Source organism: Drosophila virilis, chromosome 5 (assembly GCF_030788295.1).
Source record: "Drosophila virilis strain 15010-1051.87 chromosome 5, Dvir_AGI_RSII-ME, whole genome shotgun sequence".
Lineage (NCBI taxonomy): Eukaryota > Metazoa > Arthropoda > Insecta > Diptera > Drosophilidae > Drosophila > Drosophila virilis.
This window is the reverse complement of record NC_091547.1, coordinates 8,862,545-8,879,266: the sequence shown is the minus strand read 5'-3', so window position 1 is coordinate 8,879,266 and position 16,722 is coordinate 8,862,545. Positions and strand designations below refer to the sequence as shown.

Here is a 16,722-nt window from a genome sequence, read left to right as displayed (position 1 = left end):
TTGAATAAATGCAATTGTTGCTGCTGATGTCATTTGCGTACCTGTGGATGGGCCCATGATGCGCCGATAGAGATAGGCATTGCGTCGCGAGGAGGAGGCGCGCACGCTACGTGTCGAGGGCGATTTGGAGTAGCGTGAGCTGCTTATAACGTCCAGGCGAGCGGTGGCTTCTATGCGCCCAAAGTCATTCTCGAGCGTGATGCGATACAGGCCGGCATCATCAAAGCCAACCTCATCGATCTCAATGAAGCGCAAATCATCGACTTCCTTGACAGCAATTCGTGTGGTAGGCGTGACAATCAGGCCATCCTTGTCCCAGGTGGCCCAAGGCGTGGGATGACCAGCAATGGCGCATTGGAAGCGAACGCTGTCGCCCTCCTCTACGACACGATTGTAGGGAATGGCTAGGAATTTGGGCGCTGATATGCAACGTGCATCGCTGCGCCGGCGCTCCACCGAGCCCGTGTGCAGATCAATGCTGCTGTTGCGGTAGGAAAGTCTCATGGGTGAAAAGCTACGATTGGGCGTTGAGCGCGGTGTGGAACGTGGCGTGGAGTGGGCCGATAGCAAAGCACTTGGCCGTGCCAATTGGCGGCTAAGCATGTTCTCCTTCTCCTCAGGCACATCCACAATAATGCAGGCGGACGAAAGGGTGCGGCCTACTGAATTCTTGGCCACACACGTATATTCGCCCTCGTCCTCGGCATAGACTCGTGGTATGCTCAACGTGGCCTTCATGCCGTCATATGACATTATGTAGTCTCTGTCGCTGGGCAAAACGTGGCCATCCTTTTCCCATATTATATAGGGCTCCGGCATTGCCTCCACATGACACTCCAGCGATATGGCGTCTCCATCGCAACAGCGCAGATTGCGTAGGTTGCGTATGAAGCGCGGCAGCGTTTCAATATTGCTAAAATAAATAAATATGACATTTAAATAAAACATATACGGTATTTATTAAACAGACAACACTCACCCATGTCTCGTGTGAACCTTGTCCATGCGATTTTCTTTAAGTATATCTGCAAAATTAAATAATATAACATTTTGGCGCCGATTTTACCAATTTAAATGTAGCGCTACACAACAGTTGAACAACGCTGAGTGCGGTAAGTGAGCGGTAATTTTGATAATATACTGCAGCCCCGGTTGCAGCTATTTATAGCGACTCCAGCGTTACACAACAGTTGAGCAGCACTGAACGTGGTGAGCGAGCGCTGCTTTTGGTAATATGCTGCAGCCCTGGTTTTGGCTATTTATAGCAACTCATTTTAGCAGCCTGTTGTTTGTGTCGGTCAATTTCAGCGTCGTGCTTGTGTTATTTTTCTTGTTATAAAAGCAACTTTATGTAATTAATACAAATGCGTGGCTTAATCATTGTGCCCATGGACTTGGAGCCTGGCTTCCGTAAAGCAGACATACACAGCTTACCCACGCTCACCAGCGGCATGGTCTTTAACTTTTTCGCAACAGCCACAGACAACAAAATGTAAGTGCCGCCTTTTTAAACACACGCACACTCATACACACACACTTATAAACTTCATTGATGTATATGAAAAACCGCTAATATTCTTGTTTTTATAGATCCTCGGAGAGCAACGATTTGCTAATAGACTATGTGCACCTTCGCCGGCAGGGCGAGCTATGCGAATTAAAAGCTCTGGTCTTCTCCGCCGCAGACTTTGCCAATACGGAAACACATGCCAATGTGGCCATCAAGGTACTGGACCATGAAAATTCCCTTACAGATGGCCAGTGCAGCCTGTGCTCCGGAGTAGGTAAGTAGGCAACTCGCACTTATTGAAAATTGATTATAATTTACATCAATTATAGCTGTGTGTCCGCATGTCGTTGCCTTTGTATTTTGGCTGCACAACAAGAGCACAGATAAAAAGCCCACAGCTCTGTTGGAATTCTGGGGCAATGAGCTGGAGGCGCTTGTTCAACCGGAGCCCACAAGGGCAGTACGCATAAAGGATATGGTGCCCCTGCGAGAGTTACACACCGAGGTGGATGATGAGGCGTCGAGCCCCAGCGAGGGCGACGAACGTGCATTTCTGACATCTGTGCTGGAGGAGCTTGCCATTTGTGGACGTGATTCGGCGCTGTACCGTCAATGCGTGGAAACCACCGATGAATTCGAGTCCATACTGATACACCATATGCTGTTGAAAGCAGCGGAATATAACATATACGATGTGCACAGTTTTCTGCAGCACTTGGAGCTGCAGGCGCAGAGCGGTCTCTTCGAAAGTCTCAGCGAGGTGACCAAAAGGCAGTACAAGTCAAAGCTGTGGATAGAGGCGCAGTATATGCGCATACGCTGCTCGATGATGCACATGATTGCCACACGCAAAACGCAGGAGGAGGACGAACAAATCTTTAATATGCTCTTTTGCAAGGGACGCGACGAAGACATTGAGGATCGTGTGCAGCAGAAACAGCACAAACGTTTCATACTGAAACAGACCGAAAAACTGGAAAACAAGGAGTATCTGGAATGTGGTCTGTTGCTCCACGAAAACTATCCCTATTTGTGTGGTGCCCCAGATGGTATTACGGATGATCACATCGTCGAAATCAAATCACCAAAGACTGAGGAGGACTTTGAGAAATATCTCGAGGCACGCGAATCCATTGCGCCCAAGTATATGGCCCAGATACAGACACAAATGTTTCTGGCCAACGTAAAGAAGGCGCTCTACTGTGTGCTCAGTCCCACATTCGAAACGAACGGCGCTCTTCACTACGTTTGGGTGCAAGCCGATCCCGAGTTTGTCGCCAGCCTGCTGGGCATGGCCGATGAATTTTGGAAAGATGTAGTCTATCCGCGTCTCGTCAGCATTTATCCACAAGCATTGTGAACGTCAATCGGACAATAAACACACACAGCTACAACTAGTCAATAGATATAAAGCATAATGCGACTCACCTTTGGCGTAAATTTGCAGGGATATTACAGCCTTGGCCTCGCCATGGCAGTTGCTGGCTATAACTGAGTAGGTGCCGGTAAAGTCCAATTTGGCGCTGGGTATCTCCAGGCGATACTCCGGCCCCTCGCCGATGCGTCGAAAATGTGGTGCGTCCTTGTAGTACTCCGGCTGCAATAAAGCAGAAACAGAAACAACAAAACAAATCAAAAAAGATATTCTTTATAATTGACACATGGAATGCTGCAGCTGCCAGTGTAGCGGCCATAAGGATCGTCACAGATCGCTGAATGAATGAATCATGTAAGTCTCATATATATTCTTTATTCATGTTATTGTTGTTGTTATTGTTGTTGTGCTCAGCGTATGGCCATATAAGCACAAAATTTAATTTCGCGACTGTCAATAGGAAAACTGGTAACTGGAACTCGTATCTGTGTTGGGTTGCCCACCCTGACCTCCTGCTTCCTTGGTACGACGAACAGCGGCACGATTGTGGCTAATAATTTTTTTTTTTTTTTTGCTAGCTTTGCTTTTGTTGTTGTTGTTGGTGTTGTTATTGCTGTTGTTGCCTTTTTGGCTCTGGCCAACAGTCGTAATTGTTAGTATAAAAAACAAGCATGTTATTTGATATGGGTTGAACTTGAATTAGCGTTTGACAGCAGATCAGCTTTATAAGAACTAAACTGCCCATGCCATGTGTGTGTGTGTGTGTGTGTGTTTGAGAGTTTGTGTGTGTAAATTGTATAACAACTGAGATTGACTGCGCGACGTGTGACGCAGTTGTCTGGTAATTCGAGTAAGAAGCAGCTGCAGTTAAGAAAAAAAAGAAAACTGCATTGTTCTCCCCTCGCGCAAAGGTATTACAATTTTGGTCACGCATTCAAAGGTGGGCACTGCATAATATATTTGATAAGATAAATGTGTATAGATCTTTCTTTTAATGTATTAGGAATCAACTGCATTGAAAATGTTTTGTTTTTGGAGAGAATCGAAATGTATTGAAGAGAAAAGGGCTTAATTTATGTTTTCATGTAAGCACATCAAATTGGGAACTTAGTTAAAAAATCGTTTAACGATTTAAGGGTTTGGTTCGCATTTTAAATTCAATCTTCCTGAATGTTTGATGTATTGTATTGTATTGATGTATTTTCTATTGGGCTTTTATTATGTGTAATAACTTGCATGGATCTGGTTAGGATTCCTTACAGCATATCAGTTAATTACAAAAGAATTTTAAATACAAATATTTTCCTTCGGTTAGGCACTGAGACTCGCAGTCGAATACTTTTAAATTAATTTGCGTTATGATTATTTAAACAAGTTTTCTAACGTGCCAAACTTATTGAAGAAGACTAGACAGTCTTGGTTTAGGTCTGAAGTAGTCAGATATTTCAGCATTACTTTAAAATGGCATTCACACAACTTTCAATTAAAAGCATTTTCAAAGATGCGTCTTTAACTCTGCTCTGTCAAATATATTTTTATTAAAATGTACTAAATGTACTTCTTGTACCATCTAGTTTACCTTTGGCACACTTTCTGGAGTCTCTCTGGGTTAACACTTTGCTCGTTCGGGGCGGATCAATTGGTATTTGATTGATATATATTTCTAAAAAATTTATCCGCACGAGCAACTGTTGTAAATTTGAATGTCGTTAGCACTGTGACAACTGTTTGAATAGTTTTACACTTTTTTATAAACTATTTATGCAAATAGTGCGGAAATCAAGGTAGAAATTATATATTTTTGCCATTTCCTGGGCCCACAGAACTAATTCAACTGACTGTTCGGTAGTTTTCTTTTTGGCGTTGGCGCACTTGCACTTGAGCTATTATTTTTATTTTTGATATCGCAACGAGATATAAGCGCGGCAACAACAACAACGAGGACTGCGACGACTGCGACCCACATTTATTGGCGCCGCGAATGCAACTGACTCAGAAACGTGGCGGTGCGCAAGCGCTTGCAACCTGCCGCAGTCGCTGCTGACGTCACTTGGCTTAACGATCGAAAATAGAAAAAAACGAAAAATACTCACATTTAGAAAATCGCGCAGCCAGACAACGTCGGGCTTGGGATCGCCGACCACTTCGCAGAATATGATGACGTTGTCGCCCTCGTAGGCCTCGCTGGAGCGCGGTTTTACCACAAACAGCGGCTCCTTTGAGTAACTGCAGCAAAGATTAAAGATTAATAAGATAATAATGATTTGTGGGCAGAGTTTGTGCGTGCTACTCACGGCATATCACTCGTCTTGATGCTGGGTATTTCGAGTGCGCGTTGCGGCGTGGCAGCTGCTTCGATCTCCTCGATGGCCACACGACAAATTGTCTCCACCTTGCCGACCACATTGGAGGCCACGCACACATAAATGCCCGCATCGCGTGGCGTTGCCTCGGCAATAATGAGCTCCACAAAGCCCGTGGAGTCCAGAGTGGCGGATATGCGTCGACTAGGCCGCAGGCGCATGCCGTTGCGATGCCAGGTGACGCCCACAGCGGGATAGGCTTCCACCTTGGTGGACAGACGTATTTCGGTGCCCTCGCGGAACACATAGAATGGATCGAGGGGTACATAAAAGTCAGGTGAGATGTAAGCGCGTATGCCCTTGTCCACCACCAGGCAGCTGTGACAGGACACGGAGCCCAGCTCGTTTTTAGCCGTGCAGGTGTAGTTGCCGCTATCGTCGAGCGTTGTGGCCGCGATTTCCAGTGTAAAGAATTGACCCTCGGCGGTGATCAGATGCCGGCTATCACAGCTGATCAGCTGTCCATCCTTATACCAGTGTATCTCCGGTGCGGGATAGCCCACAATTTGGCAGGTGAGGCGCACCGGGTAGGTGACCTGGACGCGACGGTCCCGCAGACGCATCGTGAAAATGGGCAGCGATTCGCCAAGCTCAGCCGGATGGCGACCGTGTGCGATTTCCTTCAGCCTCGAGTCCGCCTCATAGAGCCTCGGATCGGATACGACTTGCAGGCGTGCAAAGGTGGAGACGCGTCCCTTGGAATTGGTAGCCTCGCAGGTATAACGTCCAGAATCGAGATCACAAACTGTTGCTATGGTGAGCGCACAGGTGGAACCAATCTGGCGTATCTTGACACGCTCCGAGCTGTTGCTCAGCTGTATGCCATCCTTGTACCAGGTGACTTTTGGACGTGGCGCACCACGCATGTTGCACTGCAGCGTAAACGAGGAGCCAAGCAGCGCTTTCACCTGCCCCGGCAGAATCTTGACAAACTCCGGCAGGCACTCGACGCCGCCTACCTGCAGGGCGGAGCTGGTCTGAACCGCTGGCCCCCAGCCATAGCGATTCTTGGGCGTCACCCGGAAATGGTATTCCAAATTGGGCTTCAGATTGAAGGCGTCAAAGGAATTGATAGGCGTCAGACCTAACTCGCGCCAATAGGCGCCACCCTCATGACCCAAAATCCATGCCTCCACCTTGTAGGCAATGACAGGTGCAGAGTTTGCGCTCACGGGCTTGCCCCACGACAATGATATGTGGCTGGGTCCGGAGTCAACGACGAGCGGTTCGGTTGATATGCAGCCAGGTGGATCTAGGGGAAAGTGTGAGGTGGCAAAGAGTTTTGCATAAATAATGATGTTTGGATTGAGGGGGCATGGGAAATCAAACGCATTACGCCCCGGAGAAATATATATTTTATTTTCTTGTTTTTTTTTTTTCGACTACGTAAATGTATAAGCTGGATTGTTGTGCTTTATATAATACGCTATTTGTATACGATAATAAAATAAGTAAATAAGTCAATCGTTCAGAAATACTAACAAAAGATAAGTTAAATACACGGATAATTTGTTTGTGTTTTGGGCATTCATTGAATCTCACAGGAAATTGCTTTTGAGAAGTTTCTTGATAAACGGCACAGGAGGCAAACAAGTTGGAGTCGAAGCGATCTGCAAAATATGCAAGTCCATGCGCTATATAATACTTGAGATAAAGCTGAAACTGAAACACTAAAACTTGATCGACTTGGGACACAGACAAACGGAATGGACATGAAAGAGAAACAGAAAGAAAGAGCGAATGAAACACAAACGGAATGCTGTGTACAACAATGGAACAGTGGAATGGAAACATGGAATACGGAAGCAGATTGGAAAAAGCAAATGAAAAACGAAACATCTAAGTATACTAAAATAGATTGGAATTGGAACACACATGGATTGCTGTAGACTGTGACGAAACGGCGGAATAGAACAAGGACCCACAGGAGGAAGGAAGTCGAAAGGAAGTCCGTGCGACATGGAAACGCGCGAATGGAACACAAACGGAATGCTGTACACAACAATGGAACAGTGGAATCGGATACGCAAATTGGAAATACAAAATCAAGAAATACAGGAAACATATGAGTACTAAAATACATTGTGAATGGAACACAAACGGATTGCTGTAGTCGGGTCACACTTGAGTATGGACAGATTTAATGAACTCACCTCTGAAATACGAAGTTTCACTGTAACTGTCGAGGGGTTGGCCCCATCGTGGTTGCGTTGGGGTTTCAGAGCGAGCGCGCGGGTTAACCTATAAGTTTTTGTAGTCAGAACGATATTATTGTTTATTTGAATGAACACATAGAGTCGGGAAAGTTTGACTTAGAGCATAAATATTTTGGTGCGTTTAGGGGGGCGTTTAAATTTGCGCAAACAATAAGTAAATATATTTGAAATAGGCTTTATTCTTTCTTTTTGGGCGTTTTAATCTAGAAAAAGAAAAGCGTAAAAAGAGAGAGAGAGAGAATAGCAAAGGTTAGTTAGCAAAAGCATTAGATAAATAGCCAAACATTCAGGTACAGCGACAACAAACACATAACACAATGGGCATTCGTAGGCAGTACGTACTGTAATGGTGACGAATATTCTGTCCGTTCCAAAGTCGTTGCGGGCAACAACGAAATAGGTGCCGGAGTCGGAGATCTGCGACTTTTGCACTGTGAATCTGGTATAGTCATCGGATACCTCTTTGCTAACGCGATCCGATTGGGTTATATCCTTGGTGCCCTTCATGAACACAACTGCAAGGATAAACAACATAATTAAATTGATAAGCAAACGAGGAGTTTGGAATATCTTACGCTTCGGTTTCGGATCACCCGCAATGCGGAAGGACAACGAGAACGGATCACCTACGGCGATCTTCATTTCGGTTTCGGGCCTGGACAGGAAAAGGGGCGGACGTTCGTCCTTTTCGGCGCCAACAGCGACATCAATGTTGACGTGCGACTCAATGCGTCCGTAGGCATTCGAAGCGAGACAAGTATAGGTACCCTCATGCTCCGCGCCAGCATTCATGATGGCCAGCGTGTAGACGCCACGCTCGTTCATGGTCTTCACATTGGGACCATCAACATTCCGGCGATTGCGCAGCCATTTAACCTCAATGGGCGTGTTCGACTGCATAAACTCAGCGGAGATGGCAACGGTGCCGCCATTGCAGACGGTCTGATTGCCCAGCGGGGTCAGGAAGTGCGGCTTGTTGGGATCGCGATGGAAGAAGCCGTGCGTCTTCTGCAGAGTGAAACGCTCGCGGCCCACAAAGTCCACCTGATGGGTCATCTTATGCTGGGCGCCTTCGTTGGTTGCTATGCAGGAGTATATGCCAGAGTCCTTTTCGGTGGGATTGCGTATAGTCAGCTTGCAGTAACCGTCGGCCTGGTCGATCAGTTGATATTTCTCATCATTATTAATGGCATCGTTGCCCTTCATCCATTGAATCTCTGGCCGGGGCTGGCCGCGCACGCGACAATCCAGAACCAGCTCATTCTCATTGAGAGAATACGTGTCTGTAAAAGCATATAAATCAAAGAGGGGTTAATAAAGAACCAAATGAGAGCTTGACAAACAAAAGCGGTTAGAACAGCAAGGAGACTGTATGCAGGCGTATGTTTTATTGGACGCGCAGCTTCACGTGGCGTTCATCCATAGCTCTGTGGAATACCTCGAATTGGCTGCGTGAAAGTACTTGGCATGGACGCTTCCCGGAAATGCTTGTAGACGCGCAACTGCGCATGGGTTAGACTCTCGCCGAAGTCATTGATGGCCGAGCATGTATAATTGCCGCTGTCGTCTGACACCGCGGCGTAGATCTCCAGCGATGCCTCGCCATTCTGATAGAGCGTCTGATAGCGTGTATCCCTTGGCAAAGGCTTGTGGTTCTTCAACCATTCGATGTGCGTGTTTTCGTCGCCAGAAACTGTGCAGACCAGTCGCACATTGGCGCCCTCTGAAATGGTGCGATCGTGCAGATAGCTGTGGAACATTGGCTTAGTCTGCGCTACGCTGCGCAGGAGACGATTTCCAGTGCGCTGCACTCCAGCATTGCCGTTCACATAGGCACTCGGTTGTGTGGACTCATCCGGCAGGTCCCTCGGCTGTGACATCGACTGCGACTGGGATAGCGAAACCTTCTCGTGATCGTAGGCAATGAGACGTTTCAGGTCGGCTGACCGTATGTTGGTGCTGATCGAGTCAATGTAATCTTCGTGCTCCGCGTAGCAGGCAAAGATGCCGCAGTCCGACGATATGGGATTGCGTATGATCAGCTTACGCTCGCCGCCCAGCTCATCGACAACCTTATAGCGATTGTTACAGATCGTGTGATCATCGCGCATCCAGCTGATATTGGGACGGCCGTGTACCTGACAGCTGAGCACAATCTCGTTGCGCTGTGCATCATAGGACTCTGTAAGCGAGTTAATTAGTTAACAAAATTAAATTTGCACATTGAATTATTCGACTTACTTTTAATGCCCTCCAAAAAGCTTTGCGGCAACTGGCCGCTCGTCTCGTCCAGCACCGTCAGCTGGCCAGAGCTCTCCACGGTCTGCCTGCTGTTCTTGACCACGCATCTGTAGTTGCCGCTATCTTCGGCACGGGCATCGTAGATTTCCAAGCTGATGGCACCGTTGATATTGTAGATTTTGTGGCGCGCGTCCTTTGTGATACGCTCATCGTTCCTTAGCCAGTGCACATCCTCGATGAAGCCAGTCACATAGCATATCAGCTGAGCCTTGTTGCCGCTGCTGATTGTCATGGTCTTGAGGCTCGTTTCCAAATTAAGGCGCAACTTAGCCTCGCGTGCCTTGGCTTTGGCTGCCGCTGCTGCGTTCTCACCCGTTGCGATCTGACTGGACTCTGGTCTCTTGATATCTTGTGTGAGATGATCTGTGGATTTCTTGTCGACGGCACGCTCTCTCACATAGTCTGAGGCCTGGACAAATTTGCTGATCTTCATCTGACCATTCTCGCTCTCAGCGTAGCAGGTGTACAGCCCGGTATCTTCGCTGCCAAAGGATGTGATGCTCAGCTGCTTGATGCCATCGCTGTGCTCCGCGTACTCGTACTTAGCTGTTTCGAGGGGCAGCAGGGTATTGTCCCGCTGCCAGGAGATATGCGGCTTGGGGCTGCCCGAGACCTTGCACTCGAGTACAAGTCGATTTTCTTGGGAATGATATGCATCTGGAAGGTGTTGACACGAAAAGACATACCACAAACAGAGTAAGACAAGCACGACATAAACGTGGGATAGGTTTCTGATTCTAGGAATTAGTGCTTATAACTACATGACTACTTAACACATAGGAACTAACGGCATACCTTAACATTCACTTGGACGCATTGGGCACTGGGTGCCATATTTAAGTACAACTAGTTAGCTAGCCAGCGAATGCCTACCTTTGATACCCACCGTGAAGGTGGGTGGGATTATCTCAACTTTACCCGTGCTGTAAACGAACAGGTTGCATGTGCTAACGATTTCATTTTCGGATCCTCTTACTCTCAACGTATATTCGCCAGCATCCTCTTCCGTAACGCCGACCAGATTGAGCCAGGCAATGCCATCCTGCATAGACATTTTGCTCTTGGGACCGAACGTAATTGGCTGATCGCCATGGAACCACTTGGCCGTTGGCTCCGGTCCATCGATATTAACCATCCATTTGACGTTGGCGCCCGACTTGACGGTGCGATTCGATAGGAAGTTGCGGAAATAGAGACGCTTCCTTAGATCTGGTGGCGGTGGAACCTCGCGTCTGGAGCTCGTTTGCTCCTCATCATCTTTCTTAGGCTTCCGTACTCTTTTCTCAGTTCCTTCCCCTTCAACTGCTTCACCCTCGGCGGCGGGTTCTTCTTCCTCGCCAGCTGGTCGGGGCGGTCGGCCCTCTCTAGGTGGCGAGGTGGGTCGCACTCGAACGCGTGGCTCCACAGTAACCATATGCACGATCTCCGTTTGACCTTCGCGATTCTCGGCCTGGCAAACGTATTTGCCGCTGTCGGCGACCTTGGGATGGCTAATGAACAGTTCACAGGTGCCGTCATCGTGATCCACCTGATGGTATTTATCGTTGTTCTCGATCTTCACGCTATCCTTGTACCATGTCACCGAGGGCGTCGGCAGACCGCGCACATGTACGTCCAGCTGCAGCTCGTTGATCTTGCCGTGCAGCGTTTCCCTTATGTTGCGCGTGAACGTTGGTGGCACATCGCCCGTGCCTGGATCTGCGAAGACCTCTAGCCTGCAGGAGGTCGAAGCCTCACCAGTTTCATCGCGTCCCCAGCACTTGTACTCGCCATTGTCCTCCTCGGTGGCGCTATTGATCTCCAACAGGCAGAGGCCTTCGCTGTAGCGTCCTCGAATCTTGGGTCCGTTTTGAAGTGGTTCGTCGTTCTTAAACCATTTCACCTGCGGCTCCTTTGCCTCCAGGAAGCAAGATATTTTCACCTTGGAACCTTCAGCCACGACGCGATCCCTCATCGAGGTGGTAAAGTGTATGCCAATGTTCTTCTCGCGCCGCTTGCTGGACATGCTAGCCGTATCGGAGGCATAGTCCGTGGCTGAAGATACACCTTCCTCTTCGGCGTCATCCTTCTTGCGGCCGCGACGCTTGCCCTTACCCTCCTCTCCCTCAGCTCCTTCAGCACCTGCGTTGGCGGCCGATGGAGCCGGCTTTGCAGCTGGCTTCTCTGCCTCTTTGGGCCGCAGCAGGCTCTTGTCCGCATGGAACACTCCGTGAATGTTGTCCGCAATGTGCGAGGCCTTGCCCTCGAAGAGCACATAGTGCGAACTCTCCATTTTGCCAGCACGACTCTCCGCCTTGATCACATATTTGCCCGAATCCTTGCTATCCGGCCGATCAATGATGAGCTCACAAGTGCCATCCTGATGTTCAATTATTTGATACCGGCCGCCACTCTGAACCTCAATGCTGTCCTTAAACCATTGCACCTGGGGCGTGGGTTGACCGCGCACAGCCGTCTCCAGTATAAGTTCATTCGAGGTCAGATGATAGGTCTCTGGAGAGGAGGTGGATGTAGTGGAACTATATTTAATAGTCGCTTGTTACATAAACACGCAACACACAGAAACCAAAGAACAACACAAACACCGCCAAAGGTATTGCATAATCCCGACAAGACAAACAATTGCATTGCACAATCGTCTATAGCTTTGATCTATTCATAGATCTATCTGGTCAGGCATCTGCCTAGGCGAATAGACGAATAGACGAATGGCTCTTACCTTTCAGAGAGCGTATGAAAACAGGTTGTACATCGGTGTTGACCTTCGGCTGATAGACGTGCAACATCGCCGACGTGGTGATCTTGCAGAACTCGTTCTGGGCTATTATCGTATAGGTGCCGGAGTCTTCGGGCTGGGCGCTTACGAACTCCAGAACGGCCAAGCTGTCGCGATTCATGTTGCGTATACGGGGTCCGTACTGTACATTTTGGTCATCCTTTTGCCATTTAATGGTGGGCTCGGGTCCGCCAATAACAGCTTGCAGCTTGACCTTGGAGCCTTCGGCTACGTAGCGGTTGGAGAGATTGACAGTGAAATAGAGCATTTGTTTGGGTGACGGATCGGGCATGCGACTGCGTCGTTCGTATCCGCCATCGCCACCGGCCTCGGCGTCATCATCTTTCTTGGGCAGCTTCTTCGGCTTGGACTTGCCACCACCTTCGGCGGCTGAATCCTCCTGCATGGCCGCCGATAAGACACTAGAGCGGCGCGACGTGTGCGTGGTGTCGACAACAACCGTGTGGGTGGTCGACTGACTGCCCAATTTGTTCTGGGCGGTGCAAACGTAGACGCCGTTGTCATTCACAGTTGGCTTATTAACGATCAGCTCGCAGACGCCATCCAAGTGCTCGATTTGCACGACACGATCGTCGAGCACAACGGGTATCTGATCTTTCGTCCAAGAGATGACGGGACGGGGATTGCCGCGCACCTTCGTATCGATAATTAAATCATTTTGGGAGGAGTGATACACATCTATGAAGGAGACCAAACACTTCAATCAATTGTCTGAGCACCACAACTATTTTTATACATGGTCGACCTCAATCGAGATCTGTGATCGTTGGACAACAATCAGTTTCGAATTTTGGCTGATGATCGTGTTGGCGTTGTAACAAAAAAATGAAGAAGACAAAACCAACGCAACGGATGCAGATGAGAGACAGATACGTGCTGCACATACAGATACAGATACGGATACAGATACAGTAAAAATACCTCGCATGGGCAGGGCAAAAATGGGCTCGGACTCGTCGCCATCAGCTTGCGCCGCGTACACTTTAAAGTAGCATGAGGTCTCGATTTCGCTGAGATCGTTCTTGGCCACACATTTGTATACACCTGTATCGGCCGATGTTACTTTATTGATCTGAATAATAGCCTTGCCCTCTTCGGACAGATTCTTGATATTATCGCTCATCACAATCCACGTGTCATCCTTCATCCAGCGCGTATTTGGCTCTGGTCCAATGACTGTGGCCGCAAACTTCACGGTTGTGCCCTCCAGGGCCATACGATCGCGCAGCTGGGTGGCGAACTGCAGCTTCTGTTTGGCTGGCACAAGTGGCTCCGGTGGTGCACGGGCCGCCTGGACACGCTGCTGCTCGGCCTCGACTTCGGCACGTTTCTGATCCGATTCGGCCTTGGATTTGAGTGCCGCATCCATTTGCCCCTTGGCCTGCTTCAAGCTGTCCAGTTGGATCCTGTCGCGTGCATGGAATATGCCGGGCACATGGTAGTGCAAATTCTTGGCCACCTCGACGGTTTGGTTGATGTGCGCCTCGCCGATTGAATTGATGGCTTTTAAGGTATAGGTGCCGCTATCCTTGTTGCCGGGCTTGTAGATGAGCAGCTTGCAGACGCCGTGGGCCTCCTCGAGCATGGTGAACTTATAGCTGGGCTTCACCTGGAAGGCGCCGCGCCACCAGGTAACAACCGGACGCGGTACACCATGCACGTGACCCTCAATAGTCAGCTCATCGTCGCGCAAGTGATAATATTCTAGAGAAGATATCGAGAAATCCCGTGAGTTATGCATTTGAAAGGGGGAATGCGGCTGGGACAAGTACCTTTGATATACTGTATAGAGGGAGGTTTGGGTTCATCCTTAAAAACTTCGTAAACAGTTACAATACACGATGAGGTGACCTCGTCATTTTGATTCAGTATCTGGCAAGAATACTCGCCAGAGTCCAGAATAGTGGTGCTAACTACTTCCAGCACCAAAATGTTGTTGTTATTAATGATGCGATGATTGCCATCGCGCTCCAACTGCCTGCCGTCCTTGAACCATTTGACGGATAGCTCGGGTCCGTCGACAGCGCAAGCCAGGCGCACGCTCTGGCCCGCCTCGACGGTGCGATCCGAAAGGAAATTAATAAACTTGGGCAGTCGAGCCTGTTCGCGTCGGCGTTGCCAATCGGCGTCGCGTTCCTTTTCGCTGGTGCGCTTGGCAATGCTGTATTTGCGCATCTGCTGCATGAACTCCTCGCCTTCGGTGGCGGCGATGCGTTGCCAGCGCTCCTCTTCGTGGGGATCGGGTCGGGTATATTCATCGGAAGAATCGCTGCCGCGGCGTTTAGCGGCCTTTAAATCGGGCACTGCGTCTTCTTCGTTCTCCTCCTCCTGATCCTCATCCAATCGGTCAAGATCCTCATCTTCATTGTATTCGCCGTCGGCAGCCACGGTGCTCTCGTCGCCTTCCTCAGGAATATCTTCTTCATCTTCCTCGGCTTCTGCTTCGGCTTCGGCCTCCTCTAGGGCGCGCTGCTCTGCTTCCAGCCGGTCCTGTTCCTCTTTCTCCTCCTTCAGACGCTTCTGGCGCTCCTCGAATGTCTCGCCCTTGGGCTTGGCACGATTGGCGGCCTCCTCGGCTGCCTTGGCGGCTGCTTTGGCCTGTTCCTCCATTTGCAGTACCATCTTGCTCTTCTTTGGCGGCGGCTTGGGTGCAGCTTGGGGTGGTTGGTCAAACATCTTCTTGGTAGCCTTTTGACCTCCGCCCATCTCTAGTTTCAAGGTCAATTTTGGACTCGGAGATTTTTCCTTTTTCTCCTTCTTCTTGGGGGGCGCCTTCTTCTTGCCCTTTTTAACTGGCTCATCGTCATCAAAGTCTACACTATCCTCCCGATCTTCGCCAGCAAAATCTCCGAGATCTTCGGCACCGTCTTCGCCTAAGGGACTCTGCTCCTTGTCGATGGACTTACGAGCTGTGCGCGGCTTTCTGGCCTTCTTTTCCTTCTTCTTCGGCTTAACCTCTTCGATGATTTCCTCTTCCTCTTCAACCTCTTCGTATTCCTCAACCACATAGATAACCTCAACGTTGGACACGTCCATTACGGCAGCCCGATCGATAACCGACAAATCGGACGTTATGTAACGCACGGGCTTTTGCACATCCACGGGCTCGGAGATATCCATGATCAGGGCACGATCGAAGACGGCGATGTTGCACGTGGTTTGGCTCTTGATGTCCCGGCCCAGTTCGAATGGAGTTTTCTCTTTCTCTTCGCGTTTTAGGAATGGGGTTATGCTGCGCCATGTTGAGGGCGTGGCACTGCGACGTGTCATATACAAGGTGAACGGAGTCTGGCTCCGGCCGTGTATGGGCGTGGCACTACGTCCGCGTAAGCTGCCCGGAGTGGGCGACTTAAGCTTGCGTTTCTTTTGCGTTGGCACCTGCAGCGTTTCCTGCGCTGCTGGCGCCTCCGGTTCCGCGGATGTTCGTGGCTCGATATCGCCGTCCGTCTCGCCCATTTTGTTAAATTTCGGTTTATTATCTTTTCACAGGATAACGGGGAGGGAAATGATAATTCGTTTGGGGAAAAAAACCGATAAGAATAATATCCGTACGAGTCGTATATGTATAAATGGATATTTATATATATATATATATATATATACGATATATGCAACCCGCAACGGTTCGATCGAAAGAGTTTTGATATTTTAGGACGTCAGACGTCCGTTCGATGCAAAAGAAGATTCACGACTGTCCGCAATGTGGTGAAAATATTCGAAAATACATAACTTCTCGAATGTATCCTAATTGACAATCGATTGTTATGCTAACAAAAACAATTTCGCGAATCTCGGTATTGCCCGCCGTTTTTTATATACACACATATATGTGTAAACTTATTTATATAGTTGCAACACAATTGTTGCCAAAAAAATAAATCATTCGAAATAAATCTATTTAAATACTATAGACTTTTAATTAATGCAGGCAAGTAAATTCAATTATATAAAAGTCATTCGAATTTCGATAGAGCTATTTATAGAGGCGTCTATTCAACTTAAAAATAATAGGAAAAAAATGCAACTATAAATGATCTTTAGCTTATCATAAGTCGAAAGTGTGAACCGATTAGCACAAATCTAAAATGCAGCTACTTAGCCAAGGAACTTACATACTTAGGCATTAAAATATGTAGTATATGTAGCTTATATATTTATTT

At 48.4% G+C, this 16,722-nt stretch overlaps 2 protein-coding genes across 8 annotated transcripts in view; one reads left to right on the top strand and one right to left on the bottom strand.

Annotated features, from left to right (window-relative positions):
• Strn-Mlck (Stretchin-Mlck) overlaps positions 1-16,722 on the bottom strand; it is a 47,404-nt gene that overhangs the window by 7,431 nt on the left and 23,251 nt on the right. For 2 of the 7 annotated variants that reach the window (XM_032436412.2, XM_032436410.2), the window contains 10 exons: positions 9,706-10,422; positions 8,903-9,646; positions 8,040-8,747; positions 7,807-7,979; positions 7,402-7,489; positions 5,180-6,500; positions 4,979-5,111; positions 2,939-3,107; positions 980-1,025; positions 42-913 (listed from right to left, as the gene is read on the bottom strand). In XM_032436412.2, coding sequence (XP_032292303.1) covers positions 42-913; positions 980-1,025; positions 2,939-3,107; positions 4,979-5,111; positions 5,180-6,500; positions 7,402-7,489; positions 7,807-7,979; positions 8,040-8,747; positions 8,903-9,646; positions 9,706-10,422 — 4,971 coding nt within the window. Of the gene's footprint in view, positions 1-41; positions 914-979; positions 1,026-2,938; positions 3,108-4,464; positions 4,598-4,978; positions 5,112-5,179; positions 6,501-6,585; positions 6,859-7,401; positions 7,490-7,591; positions 7,668-7,806; positions 7,980-8,039; positions 8,748-8,902; positions 9,647-9,705; positions 10,423-10,638; positions 12,259-12,484; positions 13,241-13,483; positions 14,267-14,334; positions 16,120-16,722 lie in introns of those variants that run through there. The other 5 variants (XM_032436416.2, XM_032436417.2, XM_032436414.2 and 2 more) reach the window with 5 other exon arrangements.
• LOC6626651 (uncharacterized) lies at positions 1,268-2,922 on the top strand. Its single transcript, XM_002050609.4, has 3 exons — positions 1,268-1,492; positions 1,591-1,784; positions 1,840-2,922. The coding sequence occupies exons 1-3, from the start codon at positions 1,365-1,367 to the stop codon at positions 2,868-2,870; spliced, it is 1,353 nt and encodes a 450-aa protein (XP_002050645.1). The 5' UTR covers positions 1,268-1,364; the 3' UTR covers positions 2,871-2,922.

Excerpts from the sequence above, each read along its gene's own strand:
- LOC6626651 (XM_002050609.4), top strand. The coding sequence starts at position 1,365 with ATGCGTGGCTTAATCATTGTGCCCATGGACTTGGAGCCTGGCTTCCGT. Across the intron at positions 1,493-1,590 it reads ACAGCCACAGACAACAAAAT|ATCCTCGGAGAGCAACGATT; the intron begins GTAAGTGCCGCC and ends TTGTTTTTATAG. Across the intron at positions 1,785-1,839 it reads CAGCCTGTGCTCCGGAGTAG|CTGTGTGTCCGCATGTCGTT; the intron begins GTAAGTAGGCAA and ends CATCAATTATAG.